This window comes from Capra hircus, chromosome 18 (genome assembly GCF_001704415.2).
Source record: "Capra hircus breed San Clemente chromosome 18, ASM170441v1, whole genome shotgun sequence".
NCBI classification, from domain to species: Eukaryota; Metazoa; Chordata; class Mammalia; order Artiodactyla; family Bovidae; genus Capra; species Capra hircus.
In genome coordinates this window covers 65,584,484-65,598,546 of record NC_030825.1, presented here as the reverse complement: position 1 = coordinate 65,598,546, position 14,063 = coordinate 65,584,484, and the positions used below count along the sequence as shown (strand labels likewise).

The 14,063-nt window shown below is 40.8% G+C and overlaps 1 protein-coding gene across 1 annotated transcript in view; it reads right to left on the bottom strand.

The window, feature by feature from the left end:
• The window catches only part of LOC108638130, a 77,864-nt gene extending 63,949 nt beyond the window's left edge, over positions 1-13,915 (bottom strand). Inside the window, exon 1 of the mRNA XM_018063499.1 lies at positions 13,264-13,915. Coding sequence (XP_017918988.1) covers positions 13,264-13,497 — 234 coding nt within the window. The 5' untranslated portion in view covers positions 13,498-13,915. The remainder of the gene's footprint in view (positions 1-13,263) is intronic.

The window sequence follows — 14,063 nt, the reverse complement described above, 5'->3', positions numbered from 1 at the left end:
TTCAAATTTCATAGCACAGAAGTATATTTGGTGGTGAGAGCTTGGGTGTCTCGAAGATCTGGATTTGATTCCTGACCACCATCCACTAGCATGTAACCTGAGACAATCTACCCACCTCCCACAGCTGATCTAGGAAACTTGGATAATAATAGTATCTATTTCACAGAGTTGCTGTAAAGATTAAACATACCAATGCATATAAAGTGCTTGGTGCCAGGCCTTGCCTGTTGTAAAAGTTTAATAAATGACAGCTATTACTTTTGTTGTCCTCCAGGGCACTCTTATTAAAGTCAGACCTATTTGAGATGGAAAACCACTTGCTAGCTTTTTAATGGGCAGCCTTCTCTCTCACTCTAGGTTTGGAATGTTTGATAATATTGTAGGAATTTTTTGTTCTTAGGAGATTGCCCTTGTGAACCTGTTAGCCACGAGTTTATGTTTCTCAACAAGGGGGCTATTTCTTGAAGATTCTCACTTTATTTGCATAGAATTGTGTTGGGAAGTAGCGAGCACTGTAGACAGAAAGACCGAGGTTTGAGTCTTGACTCTCTCAACCAGATTATGAACTTGAGTAAATGTCATTCTCTCTGAGCTACAGATTTCCCATCTATAAAACAAGTATATCAGTTCTAGTTTCATTAAGACTATTGGGAGCACTCACCCAGATGCATTTTTTTAAATAACAGTTTCATCTAGATGTAATTAATTCACTACCATAAAGTTCACCCACTTCACTGGTATTTAATACATTCAGAATTGTGTAACCATAATCAAAATCAATTTTAAAACATTTTCATTACCCTAAAAAGAAATCCTCACTCTTCATTCCCCTCTGCCCTAGCCCTAGGCAACTGTTAATCTACTTTCTGTCTGTCTGTGCCTATTCTGGACATTTCATATGAATGGAATCATACGATATTGTGGGCCTTTATGACTGTTTCCTTTCAATTAGCGTAATGTTTTCCAGGTTCATCAATGCTGTAGCATGTATCAGTACTTCATTTTTTATTGCCAAATACTCTGTTGTATGGATATACCACCTTTTATTTATCCATTTATCAAACAGTTCAGTCGCTCAGTCATGTCTGACTCTTTGCGACGCCATGAATCACAGCACGCCAGGCCTCCCTGTCCATCACCATCTCCTGGAGTTCACTCAGACTCATGTCCATCGAGTCGGTGATGCCATCAGCCATCTCATCCTCGGTCATCCCCTTCTCCTCCTGCCCCCAATCCCTCCCAGCATCAGAGTCTTTTCCAATGAGTCAACTCTGCATCAGGTGGCCAAAGTACTGGAGCTTCAGCTTTAGCATCATTCCTTCCAAAGAAATCCCAGGGCTGGTCTCCTTTAGAATGGACTGGTTGGATCTCCTTGCAATGCAAGGGACCCTCAAGAGTCTTCTCCAACACCACAGCTCAAAAGCATCAGTTCTTCGGCACTCAGCCTTCTTCACAGTCCAACTCTCACATCCAGACATGACCACTGGAAAAACCATAGCCTTGACTAGACGGACCTTAGTCTGCAAAGTAATGTCTCTGCTTTTGAATATACTATCTAGGTTGGTCATAACTTTCCTTCCAAGGAGTAAGCGTCTTTTAATTTCATGGCTGCAGTCACCATCTGCAGTGATTTTGGAGCCCAAAAAAATAAAGTCTGACACTGTTTCCACTGTTTCCCCTGTTTCCCCATCTATTTCCCATGAAGTGATGGAACCAGATGCCATGATCTTCGTTTTCTGAATGTTGAACTTTAAGCCAACTTTTTCACTCTCCTCTTTCACTTTCATCAAGAGGCTTTTTAGCTCCTCTTCACTTTCTGCCATAAGGGTGGTGTCATCTGCATATCTGAGGTTATTGATATTTCTCCCAGCAATCTTGATTCCAGCCTGTGTTTCTTCCAGTCCAGCGTTTCTCATGATGTACTCTGCATAGAAGTTAAATAAGCAGACTGACAATATACAGCCTTGACGTACTCCTTTTCCTATTTGGAACCAGTCTGTTGTTCCATGTCCAGTTCTAACTGTTGCTTCCTGACCTGCATACAGATTTCTCAAGAGGCAGGTTAGGTGGTCTGATATTCCCATCTCTCAGAATTTTCCACAGTTTATTGTGATCCACACAGTCAAAGGCTTTGGCATAGTCAATAAAGCAGAAATAGATGATTTTCTAGAACTCACTTGCTTTTTCCAATATCCAGTGGATGTTGGCAATTTGATCTCTGGTTCCTCTGCCTTTTCTAAAACTAGCTTGAACATCAGGGAGTTCACGGTTCACGTATTGCTGAAGCCTGGCTTGGAGAATTTTGAGCATTACTTTACTAGCATGTAAGATGAGTGCAATTGTGCGGTAGTTTGAGCATTCTTTGGCATTGCCTTTCTTTGGGATTGGAATGAAAACTGACCTTTTCCAGTGCTGTGGCCATTGCTGAGTTTTCCAAATTTGCTGGCATATTGAGTGCAGCACTTTCACAGCATCATCAAACAGTGGGTCCATCAAATGATGGGCAGTTATTTCCACTTTTTGAAGTGGAAACTTCAGTATCACTCTTGTGATACTGCTGCTGTGAACATTCATGTACAAGACTTTATGTGAATATATGTTTTTATTTCACCCAGAAAAGGAATTTCTGGATCTTTTGGTAACTGTTTAACCGCTTAAGGAACTGCCAGACTGTTTTCTAAGCAGCACCCAGATCATTTTTAAAGAACTTGACTCCTAAAACTTGACATAGAGCAAATACCTCATACAAGATAGCCATTTTATTGTAAAAAATTTGTTCTTGGAGGCCACTCTTCTAATTTAGTTGAATAAACTGGCAAGCCTTCTGTCTTTTTAAATGCTCTGAAACAATGTGTACAAACTAAGAATAATTTGCTCCTTGAGCATTTGAAGGACAGGTCCAGTCAAACTGAGATTTCAAATAATTTCTGCTTCCCCTAGAAAGTGATGCATTCCTTTAAGCTTTTCCAATTTGTTAGCATAAAATTATATTAGCACAGTGGTTGAAGTCTGACTCTGCAGTCATTTGCTGGCTTTGGAAGTTGGAGTAAGACTCCATGACCTTCACTTTGCTCACATGTAAAACAGGTCATGAGGTCACCTATATCTCAATAAGGAGGAGCTGCAAATACATATAATGTTTTCTGCTGTATCCTGCATACAGGAAGTGCTAAATAAATATTAGTTTTTAATCTCATAGAGACTGTGAGATTGAAAATCGTCGTGCTAGGCTATTAAAATGTAGAGAGTCTTGTTCAGTCGCTCAGTCATGTCCGACTCTTTCCGACCCCATGGATTATACACAACGCTGGGCTTCCCTGTCCTTCACTATCTCCCAGAGCTTGCTCAAATTCATGTCCATTGAGTTGGTGATGCCATCCAACTATCTCATCCTCTGCCACCCCTTCTCATTTTGACTTCAGTCTTTCCCAGCATCAGGGTCTTTTCCAATGAGTCAGCTCTTTGCATAGAAATTATGAAGTAGAGAGTCTTAGCGCATAGGAATTCTTTGTAAGATTTCTCCTGATTTTTTTCCTATTCCTTTGGTAGTCAGTTTTAGTAATTCTTATTTTCCTTGACTGGAGAAGGAAATGGCAAACCACTCTAGTATTCTTGCCTAGAGAATCCCGTGGACAGAGGAGCCTGGTGGGCTGCTGTCTATAGGGTCGCACAGAGTTAGACACGACTGAAGCGACTTAGCAGCAGCAGCAGCATTTTCCTTGACAATGTTCATTTTCATTAAAATTTTCATACCATTTGTCTAAAACCTTGGTTAATAGTAACATGTTTGCTTTAACTTTTAATACATAATTTATTTGTGTGGCTCAAAATTCAAAAAAGGAGAAAGGGTATACGGTGAAAATTTCCTTCCCACATCCCTTCTCTCAGCACCAGTTTCCCTCCCTGTAGATAACCAGCGTCACTAGTTTTGTGTATTTTCTTTCCAAACTTATTTCATGTATATTGAAGCAAATATATATACAGTTTGCCTCTTTGTTTAACAAATGAAGCATATTGTATTCAGTGTTCAGCACCTTGACTTTCACTTAACAGTGTATCGGAGATCATTCCATAAGGTATTTCTCATCCTTTCTTTTTAATGGCTGTGGAAGTTTCTATTATGTGAAATATGTAGAATTTATAAAATGTTTCTCTAATCTCCAGCTGTTTTCCTGCTTTCTGATTCATGTTTTACTTTTATGTCAATGATGGTCTTTTTCCTGTTCTCTTCAGATTTATTTTGGTGGGCCTTTGGCAAAATGAACCAGATAAGAGTGTGTTCTCTCCTGGGCTGACAACCTGCATTGTAGAAGCCAGATCACCTCTGCATACCATTCTCATCACATCGTCAGGTGTTGACATGTGAGTGTGCGTGGAAGTCATGCCACTTTTGGGGAGACTTGAGTGAGATCTGAGTGCTGGCTGGTCCCTCTGGGGGGAATTTTTGTGGTAAGCTAGAGATTGTGATCGTCAGGGATCTCCAGTCCTTACGTGGCCTCCAAGGCCTTGCAAGGTCCGACTTCTCTCTCCCCCCTCTGTCCTAAGCCATTCTGTATTCTAGCTGCACGGTTCTCCGTACTCCTCTCTGCCTCCTAACCTTTGTACCTGCTGTTTATTAGACGTGCAGTGCTCTTCCTCAGCACCTGGCCCAGGTCAGACTCCCTCAGACACATGCTTACAGCACAGTGTGTTGTCATCACGTTTACTGCTTGCTTATGTGGCTGCTTATAGTTGTTTGGTGTCATCTGTGAACCATACACCCCAGTGAGAGCACCAACTGCATCTCCTTTATCATTTTATCCCCAGTGTCTGGATGTGTTTGATAATACCTGTTTATTGAATGGTTGAATAAATGAGTGTCTGCCATTTTGCCAGTTCCGGATTAGAGCTTTCTGCCTGGCAAACCAATAGGAGAAAAAAGTATGTGAATAACCTTGTATTTTTTAAATAAGTATTTTGTTTGGCATGTGATAACTTGACTCTGAGTGCTTCTGCTTCCTGTGAGAGAAGGCGCCTGGTGCCCTCTTGGACAGGGGTGTGTGAGCAGAACTGTGGGTAGGCGATCCTTCCTGGCCTACAGAAACTCTCATAGTTCCGAATCTTAACACCATCAGCCAGATTTGACACTGAATTTTTCTCTGTTAATCAGATTTGCGACAGGGTTCTCCTTTGCCTGTCTTTAATCTTATGTATAGTTAACTGTTTAATAACTATACATAAGATAGTTGATTGAATTTAGAAGCAGTTTTTGTGATAGAGTTGGTTGTCTTTATGTGAATATTTGGTTTTCTGTAGTCTTGAAATTCCTAGAGGGGGTTAAAAAATTAAGTTCACTCTCAAAGAAAATTGGTTAGATTTGCATTACTGAGGAACCTTATACAAATTTGTATACTAAGATAATTACCTGTCCAGCTCTGAATATGCAGGAGAAGTAAACACTGAAGAACATAGTCTGGAATTTTTTTTTGTAGAGTACAGAGTACGGTGTTCACTTCACAGCTTCCAGAGTCAGAGCTCTAGCAGACCTCTCCAGAGTACCTAGCTCAACATCTCCACTTGCTTGAGGGTAAGCAATTCAAACGTAACACATCAAAAAGAGAGCTCTGGGTTTTCTGCTCTTCCCCTGCCCAAACCTGTGACTCAACGACTCACTAAATAACACTTCCATCTACCCAGCCGCTCAAACCAAAAATACAGGAATCATTTGCGATGTTTTTTTCCTTTGCCACAAATACACAAATTATCAGCAGGGTTTGTCTATTTTGTCTCCAAAACACCTGTTGTATTTGTCCACTTCTCCTTATCTCCACTGCCATCCTGCTGGTTCAGAGTACTGTCATCCTGCCTCCTAACCGGTCCACAGGCCTCCTCTCTTCAATCTCTAGTCCCCTAGTTCTCCACACAGCAACATGAATCATCTTTCTATGGATTATGTCAGACCTTATTTAAACATCTTTAATGACTCCATATCACCTTTTGGATCAAATTCAAGATCTTTATCTTGGCCTCCAGTTCCTAAAGAACTGGCTTTTGCACACCTGTAAAACCTCATTTTACTCCCCTCTACTCCCTTCTTGCTATCCTCCAGGCATTCTGATGTCTGTTCTTTTTTTTTTTTCCTTTTTAGTCTTTATATATTGCTATTTTATCTGTCTAGAATATTCCCCCCTTGCTCTTCCCAGGGCTAGCTCTTTCTCACAGTTTAGTTTTAGCTTCTCTTCTTCAGAGAAGGCTTCCCTGACTCCTCTATTTAACCACCATACAAACACCTACCCTCCTCTCCACCTCATTGCAGCTGCCTGTTTTTTTTCTTCAGACTCCTCACTGCAAGTTTTAAAGGTTTATTTTTTCAACTTTATGTATCTTGCCAGCTAGACTGAAGCTTAAAGACATACTTATCAAATAAATGACTTAGGGCAGGGGCTATTTTGAATTTAATTGCACTGAGCCAGAACCTGGCCTACCACTGGTCCATATATATATATATATGGCACTCAAATATTTGTTAAAGAATGGATGAGTAAGCATTCATTGAGCGACTTAACCATGTACTAAACTCTGTGCAAAGTCATGGGATCATAATACCCAGATCACCCAATCTGTTAAAGATTTGACAACCAGGGGTTGTCAAACTTTTTTTTTTTTTTCTCAAGACCCATTTACACTCTTGAAAATGATTAAGGACTCCACAAAGAATTTTTGCTCATGTGGATTACACCTATCAATATATGTAATTGTAGAAATTAAAATTTTAAATGTATGTTAATTAAAATAGGTAGTAAGTTTATTACATGTTAATATAAGCAACCTTTTTTTAAATTTAATGTTGATAATTCCCGAAGCAAAAGACTACTGAGAAGAGTGGCATTGTTTTACATCTTTACATATCTCTTTAACAACTGGCTTGAATGAAAACAGCTAGAGTCTCAACTGCTTCAGCATTCACTCGGTCGAGATACCACACGCCATACAGCCTCAGGGAAACCCCACTGTACACTTGGGAAAGAAGTGAGAACTGCTGTAGATAGTTTAGAAAACAGAATTTTGGAGCTTTCCCTGGCAGTTCAGTGGCTAAGACTTTGCATTTCCAATGCAAAGGATGTGGGTTTGATCTCTGGTTGGGGAACTAAGATCCCACCTGCCAGGCAGTATACCCGCCTCCAACCAAAAAAAGGATAATAATTTTGATTGAGATGGTGCTGTGAGTGGTGCAGTCACACTTCAACCTCTTTTTAATATAACTTGCAGTGATCCAGAAGTGTATGACATTTGTATGGGTAAAAAACTGAACAGAAAAACAAGGATCTGTGGGGTTGAAGAGCTGAACCCGTTGGACTTCTGATCTTTAGATAGAGATGGTTAACAATTTGACTGCTGTGGAGTAACAAGGTCCAGAAGTGCTCCCAGGCTCATTGCGTCAAACGGGCTGGGATGAGTCTCCTGACATGAAATGAGACTGAAAAAAAGCCAGTAATAGTTACTCAGGGCTTCAACTTACATTAAGAGCAGTGGCAGGAGTGAAAACATGGCCATGTAGAGTGGACCCAGCCTGAGCTTAAATTTTGCTCAGTGACTAACATACCCCTTTATCACATGGCACAGAGCCCCCATTTAACTTGTCTCAGGACTAACTTTCTCACAACAAAGAAGACACAAACGAAAAAAGGAAAAAAAGCTAGATATGGAGGGAAGAGACAGGTGGGGTCAGGGGTGATAGCTAAGTGTTCTACGAAGCACTTAGAAATTAAAATTATAAAACACTGAGTTAAACATAGGAAAACTTACAATAAGCAAGACAACAAAATCAGCTGTCAGGATAAATTCATTCCTGATAAAATGCAATTCTAATAATTTCAGTGTAACTTTAAGATTCTTGAAAGATAAAGAATAGTATTCATACAATGTTCATCCACTTGAGAAAGGTGGATATAAAAAAAGTACTGATTAAAATTCTTAAACTTGAAAAAAAAAAAAAGGCCACTGTAAAACACATCAAGGTAAACACTATATTGGATGCAGTTTAAAAGAGGAGTTACTCAGAAAGCAACCCAGAAAAGTAGATGAAAAACAGAGACTGTAAACAAAGGACAGACTGAGAGGGCAAATATACGCTAATAGGTCGGGAAGAGCATGAAGTTGAAATGGCAGGAAAGCTACATTGGCCAAGAGAGGCTGGCCAAGAATTCTGCAGAATGGCAGAAAGACCTTCGTTGGCCACACAGTTTCTGAGCAGGAGAAACGAAAATAGATCCATACATAACACAGTTTGGAAAGCCACAGAGGAAAACACCAGTGCTATTAGGAACATTTAGATCACAGCAAACCCCATCAGCCATGTTAGATGCTGCCGGCAACAGAATAAGGTCTTCAAAACAAGGGAAGAGAAGGGTCACTTTGCAATTCCACGCCTAAGGAAACTGCCATTCAAAAAATATCTGAAAGCCATTTTTAGAGACACAAATAGACTACCCCCTACACTAAAAGGCTTACTTAAGGATTTATTACAATGAGGGGGGAAAAAAGAACCTAGAGAGGAGTAAAATTCAGGAAACGAGAATAAATTATCAGTAAGCATAATTAATCGTTGGCTGCAAAAATTGTGCTTTGGGTTTGTTTTAAAAATATGTAGCTAAAATTCTAGACAATAACCAGGAAAGTGGGAATGAGAAATTAAATGAATTGCTAAGGTATGCCAGGTTCCTTTATGATTTTACACTCTAAGTACTTGTATATGATTAGGAATTTAAAGATAGACAATAAAATAACAAGTCTAATTGAAAGCTTTCGAATTAGCAAAGAGAAAAAAAAGTAAACTTGATCAACTCAGTAGAAGGCAGGAAAGGAAAAAATAAGGAACAAAGGAAAAGACACATTTAACAAGCAAGTATATCGGGAATATAAAATGTGAAGATTAACTCCCCCATTAAAGGCAGACTTCAAGATTAATTTCTTTGATATCTGATTTACAGGAAATCATGAGCTTGTTCCTACCTAAAAACATGGCCTTGAAATACATAAAGCAAAAACTAAAAAGAATTACCAGGAGCAGTGAGTGAAGCCATAGGCTAATGGGAGATCTTTTTTTAAAAAAAAATTATTTAGAATTGATATATCAAGCAGACAGAAAATTAATAAGAATACTGAAAATGTAAACACAGAACTTGATCCTATGGACATAAATAGAAATTGGTACCTGATAATTAAAGAATGCTTATTCTTTTCTGATACACTGAACAATTAAAAATTGATTACATCCTAAGATCACGAAAGAAATTTTAACAAATATCAAATAATAACATATAGACCATATCATTTGGCTATAATATAGTTAAATTGGAAATCTATGGTCAAAAGACTTTTAAAGAACTTGAAAACCTAAATACATTCCTTAGTGTGACTAAGAGGGAATCTATTTGCAGCAATGGAATATAGTCCCAAACAACAGTGAAATGTATGGAATGCGGTTCAAGTGGTACGTGAGAGGAATGTAATAGCCTTAAAGGTACCTGTTAAAAATTAAGAAAGATTAAAGGTAAATAAGTTAAATGTGCAACTCAAGATGCTAGGCAAAGAAACTCCAATAAAGAGAAAAAAGGAAATAATAAAATAGAGAACAGAAATTAAATGTAAAAGAATAAGCAAAGAGGACGATTTTGTTAGAAAATATAAATGACCTAAATTGACTAAAACAAGGCAGAAATACAGTACAAAACTAAGGAAACCAAGTAAAAAATATTTCATGCAAAAAGACCTCAGATTTAATTTTATAGGGAGTTATGTTAAACTTTCAAAAATGAGAAACTCTATTTTTTATGATCTGTTATAGAGAATATAAGCAGGAAGAAAATCTAAATAATTTTATAAGGCTAGTATAACCTTGATACCAAAATGAAACAAGTATAGTAGAATAAGAACTTAGGTGCAAAAACGAAAAGTAAAATATAACTCAGTAGTATCCTGCTGCATGTGTATATAAATCAGACCCTCATTATCATGATCAAGTAGGGGTTACAAATGCCACGTTTCAACATCAGAAAATTTGCCTTAATTCTCCACATTAACAGATTATATAACATAATCTTCCCAACAGATAACAGAAAAGTCATTACATAAAAATTAAATGTATTCATGAAAAAAGTTTTAGAAAACTAGAACTAAAGGGAATTTCCTTAATCCCCAATAAAGAGGCTTTGCAAACAAGCTTACTGTGGACATTTTTACTTGATAGTAAAAGATAAGTATCCCCTTTCAAATCTAGAACAAGATTTATTCCATATTTCCCCAGAGGTCCTAGAGGATGCATTATGATGGAAATGAGATATAATTGTCAATAAAAATCTAAAAATTGTCATAAACAGGTTAACATTTTCAAAGCGTCCAGGAAAATCTGAGAGAAGCTATTAGAACTAATAAGGACAGGTCAGCAAATTCACTGGATTTACCAAAAAAAAAAATCAACATATAAAAAGCAATAGCAGATAATTCTCAAAAACCATAATCCAAGACAAATCATGAGAAACTGTTAGACAAACTCAAACTGAGAGTTTCTACAAAATACTTGACCACTACTCCTCAAAACTGCTAAAGTCATGAAAAACAAGGAGATGCCGAGGATCTGTCACAGCCTCGAGTTGTCTAAGGGCACATAACTAAATGTAATGCGGTGTTCTGGATGGGATCCTGGGACCGAAGGAAGACATTTATGGCAAATCTGTAGTATAATTACTAGCTTTGTACTAGTGATAATTTCTTCATTTGACCACGTACCAAAGCTAGGTAAGATGTTAACATCAGGGGAGACTGAGTAAGGAATGTTTACATTATCTTCACAACTTTTCTGTAAATATGAAATTATTTTAAAAAAGCTTTATCACTGTTTTAACTCAAAAAATAACCTGTTAGGTAAGTAACAGGAAAAAAAGACCTCCGAAAGTCAACCAAGATCTTTACGGGAAAAAATTACAACATACTGTTGTCGGCTGTAGAAGACATGAATAAACAGGTAGGACAGATCAAAGGGAAAGATGAGATGTCGTGATAAAATGTTTTTAGTTCTCTTTAAATTTTTTTGTGGATTCAGTAAATTGTCGAGGGTTAAGAATAGCCAAAGACACTTTTGAAAAACAAGGTAGGGCAATTGTCCTTTAAGATATCAACATATTGTAAAGCTCCAATAATTAATGCACGCAGATAAACAGATGGACCTACGTGACAGACTAGGGTTTAGGTACAGTCCACTCATACAGAAACATATATGTCAGGAGAAAACGATAGATCCATACCACAGAACATACATAAAACTAAACTGAAAAAACTAAAACTTAAGGGTATTGTATCTTTATGATTTCAGCGTGGAGAGGGGTTTCTTAAGGCATAAAAAAGCAGAAAGACGAAGGAAAAGATCATTAAATTTTACAGCACAAATATTTAACATTCTTCTGTGACAAAAGATATTGATGCCTTCTCTTTTAGCTTTGTTCATGGTATGGATTTGAGACATGTTGAAGTGTGATTGGGGTCAAGAATAGGAGGCGATTCAAGCTGCCACCTGATGTCTTCCTCACGGTTAAGGGAGATGCTGTCTAGAAAATACTGGGGGGAAGGGTTTGAAGTCAAAGCAGGTGGTCAAGTGAGTAGGCTAATACCTAGGGGGTAATGATTAGGACTGTCATGCAGAGCAAAAAGGGGACAAGTCTGGAGTGTATCTTGGATGTACAGCCAGTGGGACCTGCTGATGAACTGAATGTTGTTAGTAAGGGAACCAGGAATCCAGAACAACTGTAAGATTTTTGGCTACTGCAACTGGTGCTGTTTATACAAACAGGGAAAAGGGAAATTACTGTTTGTTTTCAGTGTTTTGAGTTGCCCATTAGACATCCTGGTAGAGCACTCAACTGTTAAGCAGCTAGTTGGGTATATGAGACTGGGCTTCTGTAGAGACTTCTGTGCCAGAGGGAGCTGTTGGCATGCAGGTGGCATTTAAACCATCCGGCTAGGTGAGAATGCTGCCTAGGGAGTAGATGGTGAGGGAGAAGGCTAGTGACTGAGTTCTGAGCACTGGGAGCTTGAACGGAGCAGAAGCCAGCTAAGAGAACAGAAGGGGAAAACCAGGGCAGTGTAGTATCTCTGAAAATAAGATGGTGTGAGTTTTTATTACCATTGTTTTAATGAGGATGTTGAATGTTACTGAAAGATCAAGTGAGATTAAGGACAAGTCTCCTGGCCTCATAGGGAACTGCTGAAATTGCCAAGTGGTTTCAGGAGTGTGGAAAGGAGAAAGCCCCCAGTGCGGCATGGTAAGGGGAGACAACGTGCAGTAAAGCTGCTGAGACCACTCCATCAAGAAGGCCTTATTGGCTGGTGCCAGAAGGGAGTGCTGAGAAAGGGGAGACGCTCTGAGACCATGTGCTACCTGATGGGAATGAATGATGTGGGATCCAGACAAGAACCTGTGTTGCAGACAGAGGTTTTGAGGAGAGAGGAGATGGAGGGCCCTTGAATGTGTTAAATCACCTTCCAGACCCTAGCCAGACTTTAAATTCCCCTCCGGGGTCTGGGGAAAACACCTCTGTGGGACGCTGGGCACCTGCAGCGTCCAACAGCTCCCCCAGCGGCTGCTGACGTGTGTGGCCAGACTTGGAAGCCTCTGCCCTAAGCTTAGGACCGCATTCACTCTCAGTGGTCCCGCTAGAATTCCTGTAGATGCTCCTGGGGAGTGCGTTTCAAGGGTGCCGCGCAAAGGCGTTTTCATTCAGATTTTCTGTTTATGTGGCACTGCTGGCTGACCGGAGACTGTTGAAGGCTTGGAGGGTTTCAGACACTGCCCCCCTCGCCCCTCCGCCCCAGGTCAGCAGCTTCCCAATATCCCCAGGAACCACTGATTGATAAATATTTATACTTACGAAGTGTAAATGCGAAATTTCATTTTGGATATCCTATTCTTTATGCTCTTGGGTAACGTACATTTTGTAATTAATTATATCTCATGAATCTTTTCCTTTAAAATTCAAGTCTTACGTTTTAACTGGCCACATAAAATCGCACGGTCTGGCTTTGCCCCAGTACAGTTTGGGGCTTCCACAGAGTGCCTTTTTCTCATAGAAAGTGGCGCTCGCTAAGCACGCCTGCATGGACTCGCTCGCACCTCGCCGCTTTACTCCCGTGGCCCCTGCGGTGGCCGGCTGACAGTTTCTTGCATGCTTCCCCAGAGGTTTAACCGCGTGTGTGTTCGCCCTTAACACGCGAACAAGTGGGACTACTTACCGGTCGGGTCTGCACGCTTCGGCCGGACCGCCGGTGTGACTGCCGGCCGAGTCCTCGGGGGTCGTCCGTCCCGCGGCCCGCGTTGCCCGCCGCACCCAGGTCCTCAGGCGGCGGGGCGCCCCGCACGGCAGCGGCCGGGCTGCACGGCGGTGGCCCGGGCCGGCGGCGGCGGCGCGGCGGCTGCACCGCGCGAGTGCGCGCGCTCGGGTTTTCGGTCTTTGGCAGTCGGGTCATGAGTTCTGTCCCGCAGGTCCGTCAGCCATTTGTGCTTTTCTGTGAATCGCCCGTGTCCTCCCTTTCTGCCCATTTTCCAGGCGCGGTTTGGTCTGTACGCTATCGGTTTCCAAGAGTTCTTCGTTTATTGGGGAAGTTAGCCCCGGGTCTTTCGTGTGTCCCAGGCGGGAAAGTCTCGTCTCCCACTTTCTCGTTTGTCTCTAACTTCAACATACATATTTTTGCCCACCAGCTTTTCACTTTCTTAGACAAATGCACGGGGTTGTTTGTTTGTTTGTTTGGTCTCTTCAGACGATTTGCATTTGGGAGTCGTTGGTAAGGCTTTCTCCGTGTGACCCCCCCACTTCTTTGTGTGGGGGTCGAACACACCCCCCCCCCCTTTCCAGACCCTTCCTCAGGGCCCCTCGCGTTTGCTCCGTTGACGTCAACCTCCTGCCTTCGCGCCAAACAGTCGCCACGGCAACCGCGGCCCGATGGGCAGGGCTGAGGGTGTGGCGAGGGGCCCCGGGCGCAGAGCACAGCCGTTGATTGGCCGGTGCCCGGCCCCGCCTCTGCGGAGAAGCAGA